Source organism: Cucurbita pepo, chromosome 13, assembly GCF_057944985.1.
Source record: "Cucurbita pepo subsp. pepo isolate OVF chromosome 13, ASM5794498v1, whole genome shotgun sequence".
Classification (NCBI taxonomy): domain Eukaryota; kingdom Viridiplantae; phylum Streptophyta; class Magnoliopsida; order Cucurbitales; family Cucurbitaceae; genus Cucurbita; species Cucurbita pepo.
Window position 1 is genome coordinate 1,189,147 of NC_141810.1, and position 21,079 is coordinate 1,210,225.

Below are 21,079 nucleotides of genomic sequence, written 5' to 3' on the forward strand. Positions count from 1 at the left end.
GATTCATTATCTCCAACCGATGTGATCTCACAATCCACCCCATTAGTGCTAACAAGAATCCACCGCTAGTAGATATTGTCATTTTTAGACTTTCCCTCAAGGTTTTAAAACACGCCTACTAAGGAGTGGTTTCTACACCATTATGAGGAATGTTTCGTTCCCCAAGGAGTGGTTTCTACGCCATTATGAGGAATGTTTCGTTCCCCTCTCCAACCAATATGAGATTCCACACCCTTATAACTACTGTCCCGTTCTACTCGTAGATCGATATGGGACCTAAAAAATAATAATAACAACAACAATAATAATAATAATAATAATAATATGCATGGAAAGAGAAAGTGAAAGTAAATGGTTTTGTTGGTTGAGTAAGAGGATAGTTTCCAATCCACCATCATAGGCTGCCTCCATTTTCTTTGTCATCTCAATCCCTTCACCTTTTAGGGCTTTTTCTTCTTCGTTAATTTTGCTCTTCATTTCCTCTTTTCCTTTGAAAATCCTTGCTGGGTTTTCATTTTATTGCAATAAAACCCTTAAATTTCTCTTTATTTCCTCAAAATCCCATCTGGGTCTTCAACAATTCTTCATATAAACTTCAAAACTCCCTTAAATCATAGAAAAATCGATATCTGATGGCTGTTCTTTGAGTTTCTCTGATGTTTCCTTGCCAAACCCTTCTCTCCAGCTGATTTGAATCACCAACAACACAGTTTGAAGTGAGAATCTCCCCTTTTTGTCGTTCCAATAATGTTGGAAGTAACCCCAGCTGAGTTTCTTGTTTGTTGCTGTCGTTTTTGTAGGGCTAATTCCTAAGACAACGAAATGGTTCGAGGAAAAGTTGAAATGAAACGGATTGAGAATTCGACAAGCCGTCAAGTAACATTCTCAAAGAGACGAAATGGGATATTGAAAAAGGCTTATGAGCTTTCTGTTCTTTGTGATGCTGAAGTTTCTGTCATCATTTTCTCTCAGAAAGGAAGGCTCTATGAGTTCTCCAGCTCCATGTTAGTTCAATTTCTCCTCTGCTTCATAAATTATGCCTTTGATTCTCTGTATTTTCCTCATTTTACCTCTTTTCCAGTTGTTTTCAATTGAGTTTTGATATGATTTGAAAGGACAATGGGGAAAAAGGGGGTTTATAGAGCCTAAATCTCACCCATATGTACCTTTCACAGTCAATATTTACTCCAAATTGTACCTCTTAGATTTCATCTATGATTTTGCAAGATTTCCCTGAATTATTGTATGATTTTATGGGTCGATTGTACCTTTTTTTAGGATATAATTCAAGAATTTGATGATAGTTTTATGTTAAGAGAATGTAGAAGAACATTGAATCAAACTTTAAGATCAAACAAATTCCTGTCTCATGATCCTATTGAAACATGTCTAGTGTTGAGTTTGAGTGTTCCTAGATTCTGAAAAGAACATGAAAAATGGTGTCGATGGCCTATGTCCTACTGTTGTCGGGACACAGGTGCTAGAGCAGCTGAAACGAACTAAAGCTTGTTCTTTTTGTATGTATGTGAAAGAGATGGAATATTTTATGTGTGAAATGCAATAATGGGTATTACAAACCACGCACGAGTCCAAATAAACTACAGCTTTGGCTCCGAATTGGCAACCCCACAATAGCTGATGTCCTCCTCTTGTTGTCCGTAAAGAACACTTTGTGGGTGCAAAACCAAGGATAAAACTTTGGTCCCATGACTAGGAGAAGGAGAACCCTTGACCGCCCGAACGAGTCACGATCGGTTAGAGGACAACTCATAAGGAGACAAATGTAAGAGACAATCGAGTGGATTTCTTCGAAGAAAATTTGTAAGAGCTCAAGCCCACCGCTAACAGATATTGTCCTCTTTGGGTTTTTCTTTTCGGACTTCTACTTAGGGAGAGGTTTTCATACCCTTAGAAAGAATGCTTCGTTCTCATCCTCAATCGATATGGGATCTCACAAAATGATAGAGACGTGGAAAAGACATTTAGAGAGGCTTGAGTCACACCCACCCATAGAGCGTTACCCAAACTAATAACACTATAGAGACATTTTTCCAAAGTCTTTCATCCCCCACAAGGAGCCTACTTAAAAAGGGTGTAATCATATCAAAGCCTCCATAGATTTCGGCATAACCCCTCATGGATCATATCGACTCGATCATTTAGCCAACAAAGCCTTCATAGGTTTTGGCATAGCCCCTTTTGGATCATATCAATTCAATCATTTAGCCAATAAAGCCTCCATAGGTTTCAGCATAACCCTCATGGATCATATCGACTCGATCATTTAGCCAACAAAGCCTTCATAGATTTCGGCATAACCCCTCTTGGATCATATCGATTCAATTATTTAGCCAACAAAGCCTCCATAGGTTTCGGCTAACCCTCGTGGATCATATTGACTCAATCATTTAGCCAACAAAGCCTCCATGGGTTTCGGTATAACCATATTGACTCAATCATATAACCAACACAGCCTTCATAGGTTTCGACATAACCCCTCTTGGATCATATTGACTCAATCATTTAGTCAACAAATCCTCCATAGGTATCGGCATAACCCCTTGTGGATCATATCAACTCGATCATTTAGCCAACAAAGCCTCTATAGGTTTCACCATAACCCCTCGTGGATCATATCAACTCAATCATTTAACCAACAAATCCTACATAGGTTTCGGCATAACCCCTTTTAGTTAACAAAGCCTCCATACGTTTCGACATAACCCCTTATGGATCATATCGACTCAATCATTTAGCCAACGAAGCCTCCATAGGATTCGGCACAACCTCACCGGACAAGGTGAGATCCACCCCCCTTCTCAATTCCTTTCATACAAAATCTCTCGTAAGCTTCTCAACATTATTACGAACACATGTTGGAATCCTAAACGAGAACAAAAGTAAATAGAGATTCCACTCAACACCCATTAGATCAAAATGATTCATTTCGACGTTCTTTCGTATGGTTCATTTTTTCATTACAAACATGTACCTTTACATATTTGCCCAAGAATTTACACCTTTTCTTACCATTATTTTCATGTTTCAGTATGCAAAAGACAATCGAACGCTACCGCAAGTATGGGAAAGGTGGATATATGCAGGTTTTTTTCTCTCTTCTTTCTATACTTCAACCACCTATAATTTTTCTACTAATTATATACATCAAAACTTTAGGTTATATCGATAAGAACGAATTTAATAAAATACTATTACTGTTAGTTTTGGATGAAAACCTTTAATTGTTTGTTTCAAAAATACCTTTAACTTTTAAAACCGTTTTCCAAATACCCTTTTAACTTTCGAAAGTGTTTCAAAAATACATTTGAGTTTTCAAAAATTTCATAAATACTCTTAAATTTTTTAAAAAAATATCAAAATTTCCTCAATTTTTTTTTGAAATTTCAAAAATACCTCAAAAATGTATTTTTTTTTTTTAAAATAAATATACTTACCGTTTCGGTTAGTATCGCGTTTAGAAAATATTCATGAACTTTCAAGAGTAACATTAAAAAGTTGAGAGATAATCTATGAGGTGTTATAGATGATTTTCGTTCATATATTGATGATAAGAATTATAAAAAAAAAAATACCTTTTTTTTTTATTCATATTTTTAAAATAAATACTAACCCTTTCCTTTAAGGGTATGTTTTTTTTAGACTTTTTAAAAGTTTAAGATTATTATTCAACTTTAAGATATTAAAGTTAAAAGTATAAAATTTATGAGTATTTTTATTAATTTAGTAATTATTTATTTATTTATTGAAGAAAATTTAATTAATATATATTATAAAAAAACCCAATCTTACATTAACACACAATTAATAACAATTGTGATTTTTTTTTTCTTTCGTAATAATTTCAAATGAACCTTAAAATTCCCTAAACCTTAACCAACCTTAAAATTCCCTAAACCCTAACCAACCTTAAAATTCCCGAATAATATGATCATCTGACTTAAAAGACTGCGATGAGACTTGTGGATAAAAATTATATAGGGTTTGTACTAAGTAATCTTCGTGAGTTGTTTTATTGTAAACTTGTCGGAAAATAATCTTAAAAATAATAATAATAAAACATTCCCCTCTTTAGAGAGTGGTTTTCCGACATTTTTTTTTTTTTTTTTTGCTGAAATTATATTTTTATATTTGAATCTCAAAAACATAAATATTTAGAAATTTTCATTCCAACTTTGATTTACACTATTTTCCTTTTTCTCTCACTTTTTTGTTCTTCTCTATCTTAACAACTTAATTATCTCATGTTTGCATACGTTGTTCGTGTTCTTTTTAAGCATGTTGACTTTTAGTAACTCCGAAAGTCAAAATGATCCAAGTTTAAAGTTCGAGAGGTATAACTTTAAGCTATGAATTTCTTTTTTCAACTGTCGAGAAGAAATAATTTATCGAGTTAGAAGAACTCTGAACCTAAATAGATTTTTAGGGTTTTTCTTGGTGGACTTTCATTTTTTATTGATTACAATCCATTGAGTCGTGTGTTATAGGTTTATAAGATATACATGATTGTTTAGTTAGATCATAAATCTATAAACCTTCGTGATCTACCTTGAGGATGGAGTGAAGAAAGAGGTTTGTAGATCGACTTCAACGCATAGAAAAGTACTTTTCGACTTTTAAGATTATATCAAATAAGTTCGTGAACTTTAAAAAGTATTTAATTGAAATTCTAAATTTGAATCTTGTTTCCGATATTCAAATGGAAAGAACCCAGTTTAGACGAGTCTAACCACGTGTCCACATGTTTTTTTTAACAGCTTTGTTCATAAATTTTTTTACTCTCATAGATAGATTTTCAAGAATTTGGCCTCATCCGTACATCAATTTCTATGCAGCAAATGAAGCAAGAAGTTGAAATGACGGCAAAGAAAATTGAGGAACTTGAAAAGTCACAAAAGTATGCAATCTTAAACTTTACATATGGTTTAATAATGTCCTATCTACATGTTTTTTTAAAGTTAATTCATTTAGTAGGAAGTGTCGTATCTACACGTTTTTAAGGTTAATTCATTTCGTAATAAGAATTATATCTACATGTTTTTTAAGATTAATTCATTTTGTAAGAGTGTCATATCTACATGTTTTTTAAGGTTAATGCATTTTTTAAGAAGTGTCATATCTACATGTTTTTTAAGGTTAATGCATTTTTTAAGAAGTGTCATATCTACATGTTTTTTAACATTAATTTATTTTTTAGGAAGTTCATATCTTCATGTTTTTTTTTAAGGTTAATTCATTTATGAGGAAGTAACGTATCTACATGTTTTTTTTTTAAGGTTAAATTCATTTGTAGGAAGTTTCATATCTACATGTTTTTAAGGTTAATTCATTTGTGAGGAAGTTTCATATCTACATGTTTTTTTAAGGTTAATTCAATTCTTACCAACGGTCATATCTACATATTTTTTTAAGGTTAATTCATTTCTTAGAAAGTGTCATATCTACCTGTTTTTCAAGGTTAATTCATTTCTTAGGAAGTGTCATATCTACATGTTTTTCAAGGTTAATTCATTTATTAGGAAGTGTCATATCTACATGTTTTTTTAAGATTAATTCATTTCTTAGGAAGTGTCATATCTACATGTTTTTCAAGGTTAATTTATTTTTTAAGAAGTGTCATATCTACATGTTTTTTAAGGTTAATTCATTTATTAGGAAGCGTCATATCTACATGTTTTTCAAGGTTAATTCATTTATTAGGAAGTGTCATATCTACATGTTTTTCAAGGTTAATTCATTTATTAGGAAATGTCATATCTACATGTTTTTCAAGGTTAATTCATTTATTAGGAAGTGTCATATCTACATGTTTTTTTAAGATTAATTCATTTCTTAGGAAGTGTCATATCTACATGTTTTTCAAGGTTAATTTATTTTTTAAGAAGTGTCATATCTACATGTTTTTTAAGGTTAATTCATTTATTAGGAAGCGTCATATCTACATGTTTTTCAAGGTTAATTCATTTATTAGGAAGTGTCATATCTACATGTTTTTCAAGGTTAATTCATTTATTAGGAAATGTCATATCTACATGTTTTTCAAGGTTAATTCATTTATTAGGAAGTGTCATATCTACATGTTTTTTTAAGATTAATTCATTTCTTAGGAAGTGTCATATCTACATGTTTTTCAAGGTTAATTTATTTTTTAAGAAGTGTCATATCTACATGTTTTTTAAGGTTAATTCATTTATTAGGAAGCGTCATATCTACATGTTTTTCAAGGTTAATTCATTTATTAGGAAGTGTCATATCTACATGTTTTTCAAGGTTAATTCATTTCTTAGGAAGTGTCATATCTACATGTTTTTTAAGGTTAATTCAATTCTTGAACGGTCATATCTACATATTTTTTTAAGGTTAATTCATTTCTTAGGACGTGTCATATCTACCTGTTTTTTAAGGTTAATTCATTTATTAGGAAGTGTCATATCTACATGTTTTTCAAGGTTAATTCATTTATTAGGAAGTGTCATATCTACATGTTTTTCAAGGTTAATTCATTTATTAGGAAGTGTCATATCTACATGTTTTTTTAAGATTAATTCATTTCTTAGGAAGTGTCATATCTACATGTTTTTCAAGGTTAATTTATTTTTTAAGAAGTGTCATATCTACATGTTTTTTAAGGTTAATTCATTTATTAGGAAGCGTCATATCTACATGTTTTTCAAGGTTAATTCATTTATTAGGAAGTGTCATATCTACATGTTTTTCAAGGTTAATTCATTTCTTAGGAAGTGTCATATCTACATGTTTTTTAAGGTTAATTCAATTCTTGAACGGTCATATCTACATATTTTTTTAAGGTTAATTCATTTCTTAGGACGTGTCATATCTACCTGTTTTTTAAGGTTAATTCATTTATTAGGAAGTGTCATATCTACATGTTTTTCAAGGTTAATTCATTTATTAGGAAGTGTCATATCTACATGTTTTTCAAGGTTAATTCATTTATTAGGAAATGTCATATCTACATGTTTTTCAAGGTTAATTCATTTATTAGGAAGTGTCATATCTACATGTTTTTTTAAGATTAATTCATTTCTTAGGAAGTGTCATATCTACATGTTTTTCAAGGTTAATTTATTTTTTAAGAAGTGTCATATCTACATGTTTTTTAAGGTTAATTCATTTATTAGGAAGCGTCATATCTACATGTTTTTCAAGGTTAATTCATTTATTAGGAAGTGTCATATCTACATGTTTTTCAAGGTTAATTCATTTCTTAGGAAGTGTCATATCTACATGTTTTTCAAGGTTAATTCATTTATTAGGAAGTGTCATATCTACATGTTTTTTTAAGATTAATTCATTTCTTAGGAAGTGTCATATCTACATGTTTTTCAAGGTTAATTTATTTTTTAAGAAGTGTCATATCTACATGTTTTTTAAGGTTAATTCATTTATTAGGAAGCGTCATATCTACATGTTTTTCAAGGTTAATTCATTTATTAGGAAGTGTCATATCTACATGTTTTTCAAGGTTAATTCATTTATTAGGAAATGTCATATCTACATGTTTTTCAAGGTTAATTCATTTATTAGGAAGTGTCATATCTACATGTTTTTTTAAGATTAATTCATTTCTTAGGAAGTGTCATATCTACATGTTTTTCAAGGTTAATTTATTTTTTAAGAAGTGTCATATCTACATGTTTTTTAAGGTTAATTCATTTATTAGGAAGCGTCATATCTACATGTTTTTCAAGGTTAATTCATTTATTAGGAAGTGTCATATCTACATGTTTTTCAAGGTTAATTCATTTATTAGGAAATGTCATATCTACATGTTTTTCAAGGTTAATTCATTTATTAGGAAGTGTCATATCTACATGTTTTTTTAAGATTAATTCATTTCTTAGGAAGTGTCATATCTACATGTTTTTCAAGGTTAATTTATTTTTTAAGAAGTGTCATATCTACATGTTTTTTAAGGTTAATTCATTTATTAGGAAGCGTCATATCTACATGTTTTTCAAGGTTAATTCATTTATTAGGAAGTGTCATATCTACATGTTTTTCAAGGTTAATTCATTTATTAGGAAATGTCATATCTACATGTTTTTCAAGGTTAATTCATTTATTAGGAAGTGTCATATCTACATGTTTTTCAAGGTTAATTCATTTCTTAGGAAGTGTCATATCTACATGTTTTTTAAGGTTAATTCAATTCTTGAACGGTCATATCTACATATTTTTTTAAGGTTAATTCATTTCTTAGGACGTGTCATATCTACCTGTTTTTTAAGGTTAATTCATTTATTAGGAAGTGTCATATCTACATGTTTTTCAAGGTTAATTCATTTATTAGGAAGTGTCATATCTACATGTTTTTCAAGGTTAATTCATTTATTAGGAAGTGTCATATCTACATGTTTTTTTAAGATTAATTCATTTCTTAGGAAGTGTCATATCTACATGTTTTTCAAGGTTAATTTATTTTTTAAGAAGTGTCATATCTACATGTTTTTTAAGGTTAATTCATTTATTAGGAAGCGTCATATCTACATGTTTTTCAAGGTTAATTCATTTATTAGGAAGTGTCATATCTACATGTTTTTCAAGGTTAATTCATTTCTTAGGAAGTGTCATATCTACATGTTTTTTAAGGTTAATTCAATTCTTGAACGGTCATATCTACATATTTTTTTAAGGTTAATTCATTTCTTAGGACGTGTCATATCTACCTGTTTTTTAAGGTTAATTCATTTATTAGGAAGTGTCATATCTACATGTTTTTCAAGGTTAATTCATTTATTAGGAAGTGTCATATCTACATGTTTTTCAAGGTTAATTCATTTATTAGGAAATGTCATATCTACATGTTTTTCAAGGTTAATTCATTTATTAGGAAGTGTCATATCTACATGTTTTTTTAAGATTAATTCATTTCTTAGGAAGTGTCATATCTACATGTTTTTCAAGGTTAATTTATTTTTTAAGAAGTGTCATATCTACATGTTTTTTAAGGTTAATTCATTTATTAGGAAGCGTCATATCTACATGTTTTTCAAGGTTAATTCATTTATTAGGAAGTGTCATATCTACATGTTTTTCAAGGTTAATTCATTTCTTAGGAAGTGTCATATCTACATGTTTTTCAAGGTTAATTCATTTATTAGGAAGTGTCATATCTACATGTTTTTTTAAGATTAATTCATTTCTTAGGAAGTGTCATATCTACATGTTTTTCAAGGTTAATTTATTTTTTAAGAAGTGTCATATCTACATGTTTTTTAAGGTTAATTCATTTATTAGGAAGCGTCATATCTACATGTTTTTCAAGGTTAATTCATTTATTAGGAAGTGTCATATCTACATGTTTTTCAAGGTTAATTCATTTATTAGGAAATGTCATATCTACATGTTTTTCAAGGTTAATTCATTTATTAGGAAGTGTCATATCTACATGTTTTTTTAAGATTAATTCATTTCTTAGGAAGTGTCATATCTACATGTTTTTCAAGGTTAATTTATTTTTTAAGAAGTGTCATATCTACATGTTTTTTAAGGTTAATTCATTTATTAGGAAGCGTCATATCTACATGTTTTTCAAGGTTAATTCATTTATTAGGAAGTGTCATATCTACATGTTTTTCAAGGTTAATTCATTTCTTAGGAAGTGTCATATCTACATGTTTTTTTAAGGTTAATTCAATTCTTGAACGGTCATATCTACATATTTTTTTAAGGTTAATTCATTTCTTAGGACGTGTCATATCTACCTGTTTTTTAAGGTTAATTCATTTATTAGGAAGTGTCATATCTACATGTTTTTCAAGGTTAATTCATTTATTAGGAAGTGTCATATCTACATGTTTTTCAAGGTTAATTCATTTATTAGGAAGTGTCATATCTACATGTTTTTTTAAGATTAATTCATTTCTTAGGAAGTGTCATATCTACATGTTTTTCAAGGTTAATTTATTTTTTAAGAAGTGTCATATCTACATGTTTTTTAAGGTTAATTCATTTATTAGGAAGCGTCATATCTACATGTTTTTCAAGGTTAATTCATTTATTAGGAAGTGTCATATCTACATGTTTTTCAAGGTTAATTCATTTATTAGGAAGTGTCATATCTACATGTTTTTTTAAGATTAATTCATTTCTTAGGAAGTGTCATATCTACATGTTTTTCAAGGTTAATTTATTTTTTAAGAAGTGTCATATCTACATGTTTTTTAAGGTTAATTCATTTATTAGGAAGCGTCATATCTACATGTTTTTCAAGGTTAATTCATTTATTAGGAAGTGTCATATCTACATGTTTTTCAAGGTTAATTCATTTCTTAGGAAGTGTCATATCTACATGTTTTTTAAGGTTAATTCAATTCTTGAACGGTCATATCTACATATTTTTTAAGGTTAATTCATTTCTTAGGACGTGTCATATCTACCTGTTTTTTAAGGTTAATTCATTTATTAGGAAGTGTCATATCTACCTGTTTTTTAAGGTTAATTCATTTATTAGGAAGTGTCATGTCTACATGTTTTTCAAGGTTAATTCATTTCTTAGGAAGTGTCATATCTACATGTTTTTCAAGGTTAATTCATTTCTTAGGAAGTGTCATATCTACATGTTTTTTAAGGTTAATTCAATTCTTGAACGGTCATATCTACATATTTTTTTAAGGTTAATTCATTTCTTAGGAAGTGTCATATCTACCTATTTTTCAAGGTTAATTCATTTTTTAGGAAGTGTCTTATCTACCTGTTTTTTAAGGTTAATTCATTTATTAGGAAGTGTCATGTCTACATGTTTTTCAAGGTTAATTCATTTCTTAGGAAGTGTCATATCTACCTATTTTTCAAGTTAATTTATTTTTTAGGAAGTGTCATATTTACATTATTTTTTAAGATTAATTAATTTATTAGGAAGTGTCATATCTACCTATTTTTTAAGGTTAATTTATTTCTTTTGAAGTTCATATCTTAAAAAACTAAGCTAATTCATTTCTTAGGAAGTGTCATATCTACCTATTTTTTAAGGTTAATTTATTTCTTTTGAAGTTCATATCTTAAAAAACTAAGCTAATTCATTTCTTAGGAAGTGTCATATCTACCTGTTTTTTAAGGTTAATTCATTTTTTTTAGGAAGTTCATATCTACCTGTTTTTAAGATTAATTCATTTGTTAGGAAGCTTCTGGGACGAGGCTTGGATTCTTGTTCCTTTGAGGAAGTTCGTGAGATCGAAAAACAGTTGATACTAAGCTTAACCCGCATTAGAGAAAGAAAGGTACTGAAAATTTAAAAGTTCTTCCCATAAGTAAGACCCATTTTTAGAATTCAAGCTGTGCCTCTCTTTCCTCCAACTAGTTAGTTCATTGTTTTGGTGATAAAAATTAATACATGAAGTTAAAAACATGTCGGAAATTGTTCTTTTGTTACAGGCTTTGCTGTTCAAGGAGCAGAAAGACAAGCTGATTCAAAAGGTAATTTCAATATAATTTAAAAAAAAATCTAACCAAGGAATTGCTCAAACTAACTAAAAAGTAGTTGAACTCAACTATAAAACCTATCAAACAAAGGTTACAAGTAAAATAGAGCCTTTGAGAATTGACATGTACTAACTCTCTCGAGATTGGAGGTTCAAAATCCCATGTGTCTACTCTTGTACTTTTCATGTGACACTCGAATAAAAGAGAGGTACTTGAATGAACCAAGACTACGTTTGAATGAGAGCTATTTGGAGGATTTGATGCCTTAGAAAGACTTAATTGAAAATTACTATATATACGAACAAAATGTCCTTTCCTTTTTGGTGGCTCAATCATAAGAATTTCATAGTTAAGCATGTTTTGCTTGGAGAAATTTTAAGTTGGATGACCTCTTGGAAATTGTTCGATGATGTATGTAAGTGAGAATAACGCGGAAGTTGGTGAGCTTGTGACACCCGAGTAAAGGAGGGGTATATGAATGAACCATGACCACATCCAAATGAGAGCGATCTCGAAGATAAGATGACAAGAAAAAGCTTAAAGGATTTGAAAGTCTTATACCACCATCAAGGTGCACCTCCTTTTTTTTGGTGACTTAATCATAGGAAGTCCATATTTTAACATGTTTTTCTTGGAGCAATTCTAGGTTGGATGACCTCGTGGGAATAGTCCTCACTCTTAGAAGAAAGGAGTAAGTAATGTGACCATATTACAGGGGAATGTACCTCTCCTTTACCTAGACGTCACATGCCCACCAGCTCCCACCTTGGTTTGTCTTTGAACCACATCCTACTGGGAGATGTTTCACTCTCATACCATCTATAATACTCCACGTCTAGGATTCGGACCAAGACTTGGAATATGGATTCAACACATGTTGGTGTCAACCTTTTCGTGCGTCTCCTGCGACATAGCCACATTACCTACTTGTCTCAATTTCCTCTACAAGTGAAGGCTATCCCCATAGAGTAACACGAGTCTTTTTAACATGTTTTCTACGAAAATTTTCAAGAGTTCATCCAATATGTGATTATTTCAAGCAAAATATGCTCGACTCTAGAGTTCCTATGATTAAGTTACCAAAAAGAAATGCGTACCTTGTTGGTATAGACAGTAACTAGAAATTCTTTTAAACCTACCATCCTATCCTTAGAATCACTATCATTCTGATGCGGCCTCGGTTGATTCACACACCCCTTTACTCGAGCGTCACATCTTTACTTATTTATTAAAAATGATGTGACTTTGAAGTTTAGGGTTTAGTCTGTATTTTGATGACTTAATCAAAGCAATAGTTCTTCTAAGCTCCTCTTTCCTTAGTTCTGATTATGATAACTGGGTCGAGCTTAATGATATTGCAAGCAGTTTGAATGCTAGATATTGCCTTCTCCATATTTGTATAGGCCACTCCTTCAAACCCAAGATTGTTTGGATGAATACTATATATTAAGAGCTTTTTCTGGGCTTTTTAGTTTGGAACTTAAAAGAAAATTAGGGTTTAAGGAAGATAAGAGATTCAAACCTTAGAATAGTTTCTTACCCATGGAAACTGACTTCCAAATAAATAGCCTACCCTCGTCCTACAACAAAAACCAGTTTTGTTTAGGCATTAAACCATTGATATTTGAGATGGTAATTGGTGTCTTATTGTGGGCTCGATTGTGAGATCCTATATTGGTTGAAGATGGGGACAAAGCACTCTTTATAAGGGCGTGGAAAACTTCTCGCAAGCCAGGTGCGTTTTAAAATTTTGAGGGGAAGCTCGGAAGGGAAAGATAAAAAAGGATAATATTTGCTAGCGATGGGCTTGGGCTGTTACAAATGGTATCAGAGTCAAATATCGAACGATGTGCCAGCGAGGACGCTGGGCCCCGAAGGAGGGTGGACATCAGGCGGTGTGCCAACGAGGACGCTGGGTCACGAATAGGGTGGATTGTGAGATCCTACATTGGTTGGAGAGGGGAACAAATCACTATTTACAAGGGTGTGGAAACTTCTTCCCCTCAACGAAAGCCCATAGAGGACAATATCTACTAGCAGTGGGTTTGGACGGTTACAAATGGTATCAGAGCCAGACACCAGGCGGGTGATGTGCCAGTGAGGTGGTTGAAACCCGAACGGGGTGGACATCAGGCGGTGTGCCAGTGAGGAGAACGTTAGGTCCTAAAAGGGAGTGGATTGGGGAGTCCCACATCGATTGGAGAGGGGAACGAGTGCCTACTTACACACATAAAGTAATTATAGGCACAAACACGAGTATCTTCTATCAACAAAGGGAGTACAAAAGGGTAGGAACAAACACTTTTAAACAGTGAATCTACAAAGTTGACGAGAAAAACTCTACATAGATAGTCCTTATATAGGTCTTTTGAAACATCCTCCATGGTCAATATTAAATAACGAATCTACCTAATACATGTATCATCGTTACAGTGATACACGAATAATCTAATACATGTATCTAACTCTCGCGACTCTTTAAATATTAACCAAATACATGGTTCTCTCACGTACATGTATCCCACAAATTCATATATCGATCGATTATTTTAGCTATTTATTTTGTTGAATCTCAGGGGAAACTCCTTATAGAAGAAAACAAAAAGTTATCTGCTAAGGTAAGGCCTTATATTTGTATTGTTCTTTGAAAATATTGCAATATAGATTGTTTTGTTCTTCATGTTCATACATTTATTTGGGAGTTCATTACAAATTAGTGTGGTACTAAGCCATGGGAACAAGAAGGTATTGAAGCAGAGGGAGGCATAATGAGTTTATGCAGCCAAAGTAGACAGGGTTCTGATATACAGACTGACTTGTTCATTGGATTGTCTTGCTCATAATGGAGGATGGGTATAGCTATGTTCAAATTTGCAAACATTGTAAGCCTCTTGCTTTTAACTCTTTAAGTTCTATGTAAATCTTTTATCCAACCCAATGAAATTAGATATAGAAATATGATCTAGAATGTGTTATAATATCGTATGTATACTTGTTTAGATTTTGGAAATAAGATTAAGGGATGAAATGGGTTATTAGTTCTTGTATCTTCGCAAATGAATCATGTCAATTTGAACATAACTCAACTAGTTTAAGTATATATTCTTGATCGAGATGTTAGAAATTCAGTTAGTTTAGTATTCTTTTTTGGTCTATATGTTTCTAATCCGTTTCTAAACGTGCTATAAAGTTAGCTTGAACTTTTTTGTAATATAAATGTTATCGAATGAGTAACTTCTTTAGTTGACATTTGAAGAATAAAAGTGTTTTGAACGGGCTAAGAACACTTTTTGAGAGTTTGTATAGTTTTTTAGCTATGTAGTCAAGTGACCCGAAAAATTATGAAGCATTTAAAGGTACTTGAACCTGTTTGGATTGACTCGTACATCAGACTACAAAGTCATATGTTCACATCGGTTGGAGAAGAGAACAAAACATTATTTATTAGGGTGTGAAAATCTCTCCCTTCAAACGTGTTTTAAAAACTTTGGAAAAGTCCGAAAAAAAGTCCAAATGAGAATAATATCTGTTAGTGGTGAATTTTGTCTATTACAAATGATATAAGAGCCAAATACTAGACAATGAGCGAGCGAAGAAGTTGAGCCCAAAAGGGTTGAACACGAGGTCAACAAGGACACTGGGCCCTGAAGGGGGTGGATTGGGGAATCCCACATCGATTGGAGAAGGGAACGAATGCCAGCAATGGGCCCTGAAGGGGGTGGATTGAGGAATCCCACATCGATTGGAGAAGGGAACGAGTGCCAGCAATGGGCCCTGAAGGGGGTGGATTGAGGAATCCCACATCGATTGGAGAAGGAAACGAGTGCCAGCAATGGGCCCTGAAGGGGGTGGATCGGGGAATCCCACATCGGTTGGAGAAGGGAACGAGTGCCAGCAATGGACCCTAAAAGGGGTGGATCGGGAAATCCCACATCGGTTGGAGAAGGGAACGAGTGCCAACAATGGGCCCTAAAAGGGGTGGATCGGGGAATCCCACATCGATTGGAGAAGGGAACGAGTACCAGCAATAGGCCCTAAAAGGGGTGGATTGAGGAAAATCCCACATTGATTGGAGAAGGGAACGAGTGCCAACAATAGACCCTGAAGAGGGTGGATTGGGGAGTCCCACATCTCGATTGGAAGAGGGAACGAGTGCCAACAATGGGCCCTGTATGGAGTGGATTGGGGAATCCCACATTAATTGGAAAAGGGAATGAGTGCCAACAATGGGTCCTGAAGGGGGGTGGATTGGGGAATGTCACATTGATTGTAGACGGGAACGAGTGCCAACAATGGGCCCTGAAGGGGGTAGATTGGGGAATCCCACATCGATTGGAGAAAGGAACGAGTGCCAGCAATGAGCCCTAAAAGAGGTGGATTGAGGAATCCCACATCGATTGGAGAAGGGAACGAATGCCAACAATGAGCCCTGAAGGGGGTGGATTAAGGAATCCCACCGAGTGCCAATAATGGATCCTAAAAGGGGTGGATTGGAGAATCCCACATTGATTGAAGAAAGTAACGAGTGCCAACAATGGGCCCTAAAGGGGGTGGATTGGAGAATCCCACGTCGATTGGAGAAGGGAACGAGTACCAGCAAAGACACTAGACCCCGAACGAGTCCCACGAGAGAGTGTTCAAATAACAACAATTTGTGTTGATGAATATACATTTTATAACACTTACAACAACCCAAACAATGAACAACAACCAATGCTCTTCAGATCACTGTTAAAGAAACAAGAATGAATAAAGCATTTATTAGAAGACAAGGTGTGCTGTGGGCAACACTATAAAATGAGCTCAAATCTCACTCACCTAACCACAAACGAAACTCAAATTACATTTAGCCTAATTGAAACAAACCAAACACACCTAAAAACACTTGTTATCATACAGTGCTGGCATTGGACAACATTTCTAGGACAGCTTCTTTCGTCGGTAGAGCTGGAATCGCTCCTCTCTCCATCACCGTGATGGCGCCACAGGCATTCGCAAAGCGTAGAGCATCTCGTAACCGTTGCTCGTCCTGCCAAACGAAAACTTACATGTAAATAAGAACCAGTATAGACATTCTTCTGTTTCATTATGCAAGAACAAATGGAACCTGAAAAAGACTCGGGTCTGAAGCTAAGCAAAACAATATCCCGCTCACGAACGCATCACCAGCTCCTGTCGTGTCGATGGGGTTAGCTTTAACACCTGCTACCCTGCCTCGGAATTTCTGTATATACAAAATGATTAAATTTACCATAACCTATCAGCTAAGACTTCGGGTAGACAACACGAGAATCGATGAATTCATAAAATGCTTACTTGAGTGTAATATCTACAGCCTTGCGACCCTTCGGTTACGATTAAAAGCTTGAAATTCGGACGAAAAAGCTTTTCCAACACCACGTTATCATCATAAGGATCATCTCCACCGGTCAAGAAAGTAATTTCATCTTCACTTATCTGCATAAATTTACACGAGAATGGAAGGAACGCTACATAGTTTTCACATTTCTACCTACGCATACCACAAAACGCTTCGTAATCAGACATTATACCTTAACAACGTCAGCTTGATCCCAGATGCTCATTATGCCATCCCGAGCAGCTTCCGGTGAAGGCCACAACGCCAATCTCAAGTTGGGATCATAAGAGAGAATACAACCAGATTTTTTTGCAAGTTTTAGTGCAGCTAGATGTGCTGACTTGCTCGGTTCATCAATCAAACTAATCGATCCATAATGAAAGATTTGTGCCTGAAACGAATCGAATTCAGAATCACAGAAAGCATCAGCAAAAGAGCATAGTAAACGAGTTTTATCTCTCTTGATAAGAACACGAGACTTGCCTGCTCAATAACTTTAACCTCGAGTTCTCGTTCAGTGAGAAGCATATCAGCGCTAGGATGGCGAAAGAACAAGAATTCCCGTTCGCCATCTGCTCGAAGTGTAACAAACGCTAGAGCTGTCCTTGCGTTCGGATCAAACCGAACTCCAGAACAGTCCACATTGTTTTGTTTCAAAATGTCTACCAACATATATCCAAACTCATCATCACCTACCTATAACACAAGGAAGAAAGTTCACATTTCTTCCTCCCAAATTAAAGTTCTACACAAAACCGATACTAATCGAAGGAAAACGATCTCTTAACTATCGAAAACATTCAACGATTCAAAAGTTCGATCGAATACGAAGAAACGAACCTTGCCAATGAATGCTGAGGAGCCACCAAGCCTAGAAATGCCAACAGCCACATTAGCAGGAGCGCCGCCAGGGGCCTTCTTGAAAGCAGGAGCTTCAGCAAGTGAAACTCCACCCACTGTTGGCACAAAATCTATCAAAACTTCCCCAAAACAAACCACAGGGGAAGTTTTAACCTGCAAATTTCCTTTAAATCCTGTGGGAAGATCCTTAATATCACCTGTAAAACGCCAAGTCAAAGAACTTATTCATTCACTCATTCATTAATTTGTTCAACATATCATAAAGCAGATGATAATCCAGAAGGACACAAAACATTGAATCTGGGAACAGATAGATTCAAAAAGAACAAGAAAAAGATCATTAAACAATCAGAATCATGGAATGATGAACAACAAAGTCAGCCAAGCTAAAAAAGAAACAAAGAAAACCCAGTAAGAATCAGAACACCAAAATGTCGAGAAAACCAATGAGGAGACAAACAAAACAAAGAACATCCACAAAGATTCAAAGATTGATTCCAAGACGAAAACGATTAACGATGCAGACCCAAATCAAGTCAAGAACAGGGGACAATGAGAGATCAAAGAACATGGGAAAAACCGAGAAGGGTTGATCGAGAAATGAAGCATTGAAGTAGAAAAACGTTGAAAAATGAAAAGGGTTTAACTCGGAAACGTACCAGGAGTGAGAGAATCGGCCATTGAGGGGTATTGAGAGCTGGATGGAGAGAAAATGAAAGGAACAGAACAACAAGAATTGCAGCAAGAAAGTGGATAGAGTCGCGGAGAGACAGAGGGATTGGTTTGGTGGGATGTGGGTGTGGAATCGGAGGCGGAGGAGTGGGAGAAGAAGGAGGGAAATGGTTAAGAAGGGGTGAATTGTTGACAGAAGTAGAAGAACCATTGAGCACCCACAGACAAAAATTGGCCCCCGGGATTGTTCTTCATTTACTTCCTTCTGTTTTCTTTTTTAAATTTAATAGCTACACGGGCTTTCTATGCCGATTCCTGCTTTCTGCTTTCTTTTCCTACTGTATTTGGATTTGGATGAGATCGGCCGCTTCGGTCATTCCTAGGTTCAATTAACCTGCCTCAAATCTCCTAGTCCGATAGTTCTGACTTTCCTTCAAAGTTTTTAAAGCTACTAAAAAAGATTTTCAGACGTTTATTAACAAGTTCTGTTATCGATTTACACACCCTTTCAAAAAAAAATAAAAAAAACATTTAGTTTTCTTTTCAACCAACCTGCAATCTCACAGCCCATGGATCTCACAAATCATATAACGCCCCACGCCCACTGCTAGTAGATATTGTCCTTTTTGGACTTTCCCTTTCGGGTTTCCTCTCAAGGCTTTAAAACGCGTCGGCTAGGGGAAGGTTTCCACACCCTGGTTTGTTCTCCTCCCAAACCAATGTGGGACATCACAATCCACCCCCTTCAAGGCCCAGCGTCCTCGCTGGCACTCTTTCCTTCCTCCAATCGATGTGGGACCGCCCTCAAATCTACCTCCCTTTGGGCCCCAGCGTCCTTACTGGCACACCGCCTTGTGTCTACCCCCCTTCGGGGAACAGCGAGAAGGCTAACACATCGTTCGGTGTCTGACTCTAATACCATTCAAGCCTAGTGTCCTCGCAGGCACTCGAGGATTTCACAATCCACCTCCTTCGAACCCCAGTGTCACAATCACACTTTTGATGGCACCGGACTTGCGATTGTGCGACACTCACTTTCCAACGACAAGTGAGCTAAGCCAATTCGTTCTTGCGTGCCTACGGCCAAGCGACGTATGCTCGAGCCTCTGGCCTCGGTTTTAAGAGAAGGTTTTAGAAAACGAGGGCAGAGAAAGATTTTTGAAAGAGACATTATATAAGCAAACAAGAGAGAAATAACAACGGCTCCCAGTATATAACCTTGGGTAGGGAGAAGTTGACAATTATTCGTATCCCCTATAGTACATTCTGAGACATTTCATGTCTGATAAGCCTAAACATGATGTTTTTGAAACGTCATATTTCTTAGAAATACAAAAGTAAAACACTAGAATATGAAAAAACATGATCGTGCATGAGCATGCGGCCATGGGCAACACGCATTGGACGAGCATGATCGTGACACCCAGCATCTTCGCTGACACTCGTTCTCTTCTCCAAACGATGTGGGATCCCCCAATCCACCCTCTTTGGGGCCCAGCGTTCTTGCTGGCACACTATCTCATGTCTACCCCCTTTAGAGCTTAGTCTCGTCGCTAACACACCGTCCACTATCTGACTCTGATGATATTATTTGTAAAAGTAGTGATGTTTATTTTAAAAAATAATATTTAATTTTAAGTTAGTGTATTAAAAGTTAAAAATGTATTTTATTTTTAAATTAACAATATTTAATATACCAGAACTAAATGCTATTTTCTTTTGGGTATGGTATAGAAAGTATTTAATTTTTAAATTAGATACATACAAAAATTAAAAGTATATTATGATATTAATTTTGAATTTAATGGTATTAAAACAACATAAACAATGATATTATTTTTAAATAACATATAAAATTTATTTTATATTTAATTTAAGCAAATTATAATTACAAAAACTAGGTAAATTTTGCTTGTTACAGTTAAAAACTCTTTTTTAACTTAAAGAAATAGGAAAAAAAAATTACTCTTACCACGTTTAAAAAATAATCATAAATTTTCAAAAGTAAAATTAAAAAGTTTAGAAATAATATATAAAATTATATACGATTTTCGTCCATATATTAAAAATAATAATTATTTAAAATTCTTTTTATAAAAGTAAAGGGGTTAATATTAATGGTTAAGATATTTTTTAACTAAAAAATATTACAATAATACCCTTCAACTTTTAAAAATAATTAAAAAAAAAAAACCGGAAAAGAATTTCCATATTAAAAAAATATATTTGAGGTTTGAGTTATTTTCCATAATCAAATAAAACAACACTTTATACATTAATTAAATGTATTAATATAAATAAAATTCTTGATTTAGACAAATATAAATGGCCTTATTTTTTAAAATTTAATGTCCGATATATATCTTAATTAGTAAACTTACATTAAATATAATAAATTAAAATTCATTAAATCAGACAATAAAGTTAGATAATTATTGCAATTTTTATTTTACACTAATTAATTTTTTATTTAATTTAGTGAATTTTAAAACATTTATACATTTAACTATAGGTACATTAATCTGTGTAAAACGAAAAAAAAGTATTTTTTTTTTTAGGTTCGTGAAAGTGAAAATTTGTCTGCCCCGATATTTCGAATTGAAATTTGAAATCTATATTCGATATTTGATGATGTCAACATTTTTATGCATTTCAAGTGACCCGATACTATCTCATAAACTAATCCGAGTTATTTCAATATATTTTTTATAATTTTTTTAAAAA

General features: G+C 33.6%; 2 protein-coding genes across 2 annotated transcripts; one reads left to right on the forward strand and one right to left on the reverse strand.

The window, feature by feature from the left end:
• Positions 1 to 395: 395 nt before the first annotated feature.
• Positions 396 to 14,504, forward strand: LOC111808197 (MADS-box protein AGL42). The gene is made up of 8 exons (XM_023694039.2): positions 396 to 716; positions 801 to 1,004; positions 3,050 to 3,104; positions 4,854 to 4,915; positions 11,162 to 11,261; positions 11,416 to 11,457; positions 14,040 to 14,081; positions 14,181 to 14,504. Exons 2-8 carry the CDS (start codon positions 823 to 825, stop codon positions 14,304 to 14,306), a joined length of 609 nt encoding a protein of 202 aa, XP_023549807.2. The 5' UTR covers positions 396 to 716; positions 801 to 822; the 3' UTR covers positions 14,307 to 14,504.
• A 1,690-nt stretch (positions 14,505 to 16,194) lies between these two features.
• On the reverse strand, positions 16,195 to 18,627 carry LOC111808042 (putative fructokinase-7). The gene is made up of 7 exons (XM_023693817.2): positions 18,343 to 18,627; positions 17,663 to 17,880; positions 17,306 to 17,518; positions 17,016 to 17,213; positions 16,780 to 16,920; positions 16,571 to 16,687; positions 16,195 to 16,492 (listed from the first exon to the last, which is right to left on the reverse strand). Exons 1-7 carry the CDS (start codon positions 18,362 to 18,364, stop codon positions 16,355 to 16,357), a joined length of 1,047 nt encoding a protein of 348 aa, XP_023549585.1. The 5' UTR covers positions 18,365 to 18,627; the 3' UTR covers positions 16,195 to 16,354.
• Positions 18,628 to 21,079: the final 2,452 nt, after the last annotated feature.

Excerpts from the sequence above, each read along its gene's own strand:
- LOC111808197 (XM_023694039.2), top strand. The coding sequence starts at position 823 with ATGGTTCGAGGAAAAGTTGAAATGAAACGGATTGAGAATTCGACAAGC. Across the intron at positions 1,005-3,049 it reads TATGAGTTCTCCAGCTCCAT|TATGCAAAAGACAATCGAAC; the intron begins GTTAGTTCAATT and ends TTCATGTTTCAG. Across the intron at positions 3,105-4,853 it reads GGAAAGGTGGATATATGCAG|CAAATGAAGCAAGAAGTTGA; the intron begins GTTTTTTTCTCT and ends ATTTCTATGCAG.
- LOC111808042 (XM_023693817.2), bottom strand. The coding sequence starts at position 18,364 with ATGGCCGATTCTCTCACTCCTG. Across the intron at positions 17,214-17,305 it reads AGGTTAAAGTTATTGAGCAG|GCACAAATCTTTCATTATGG; the intron begins GCAAGTCTCGTG and ends GATTCGTTTCAG. Across the intron at positions 16,493-16,570 it reads CAGACCCGAGTCTTTTTCAG|GACGAGCAACGGTTACGAGA; the intron begins GTTCCATTTGTT and ends TTCGTTTGGCAG.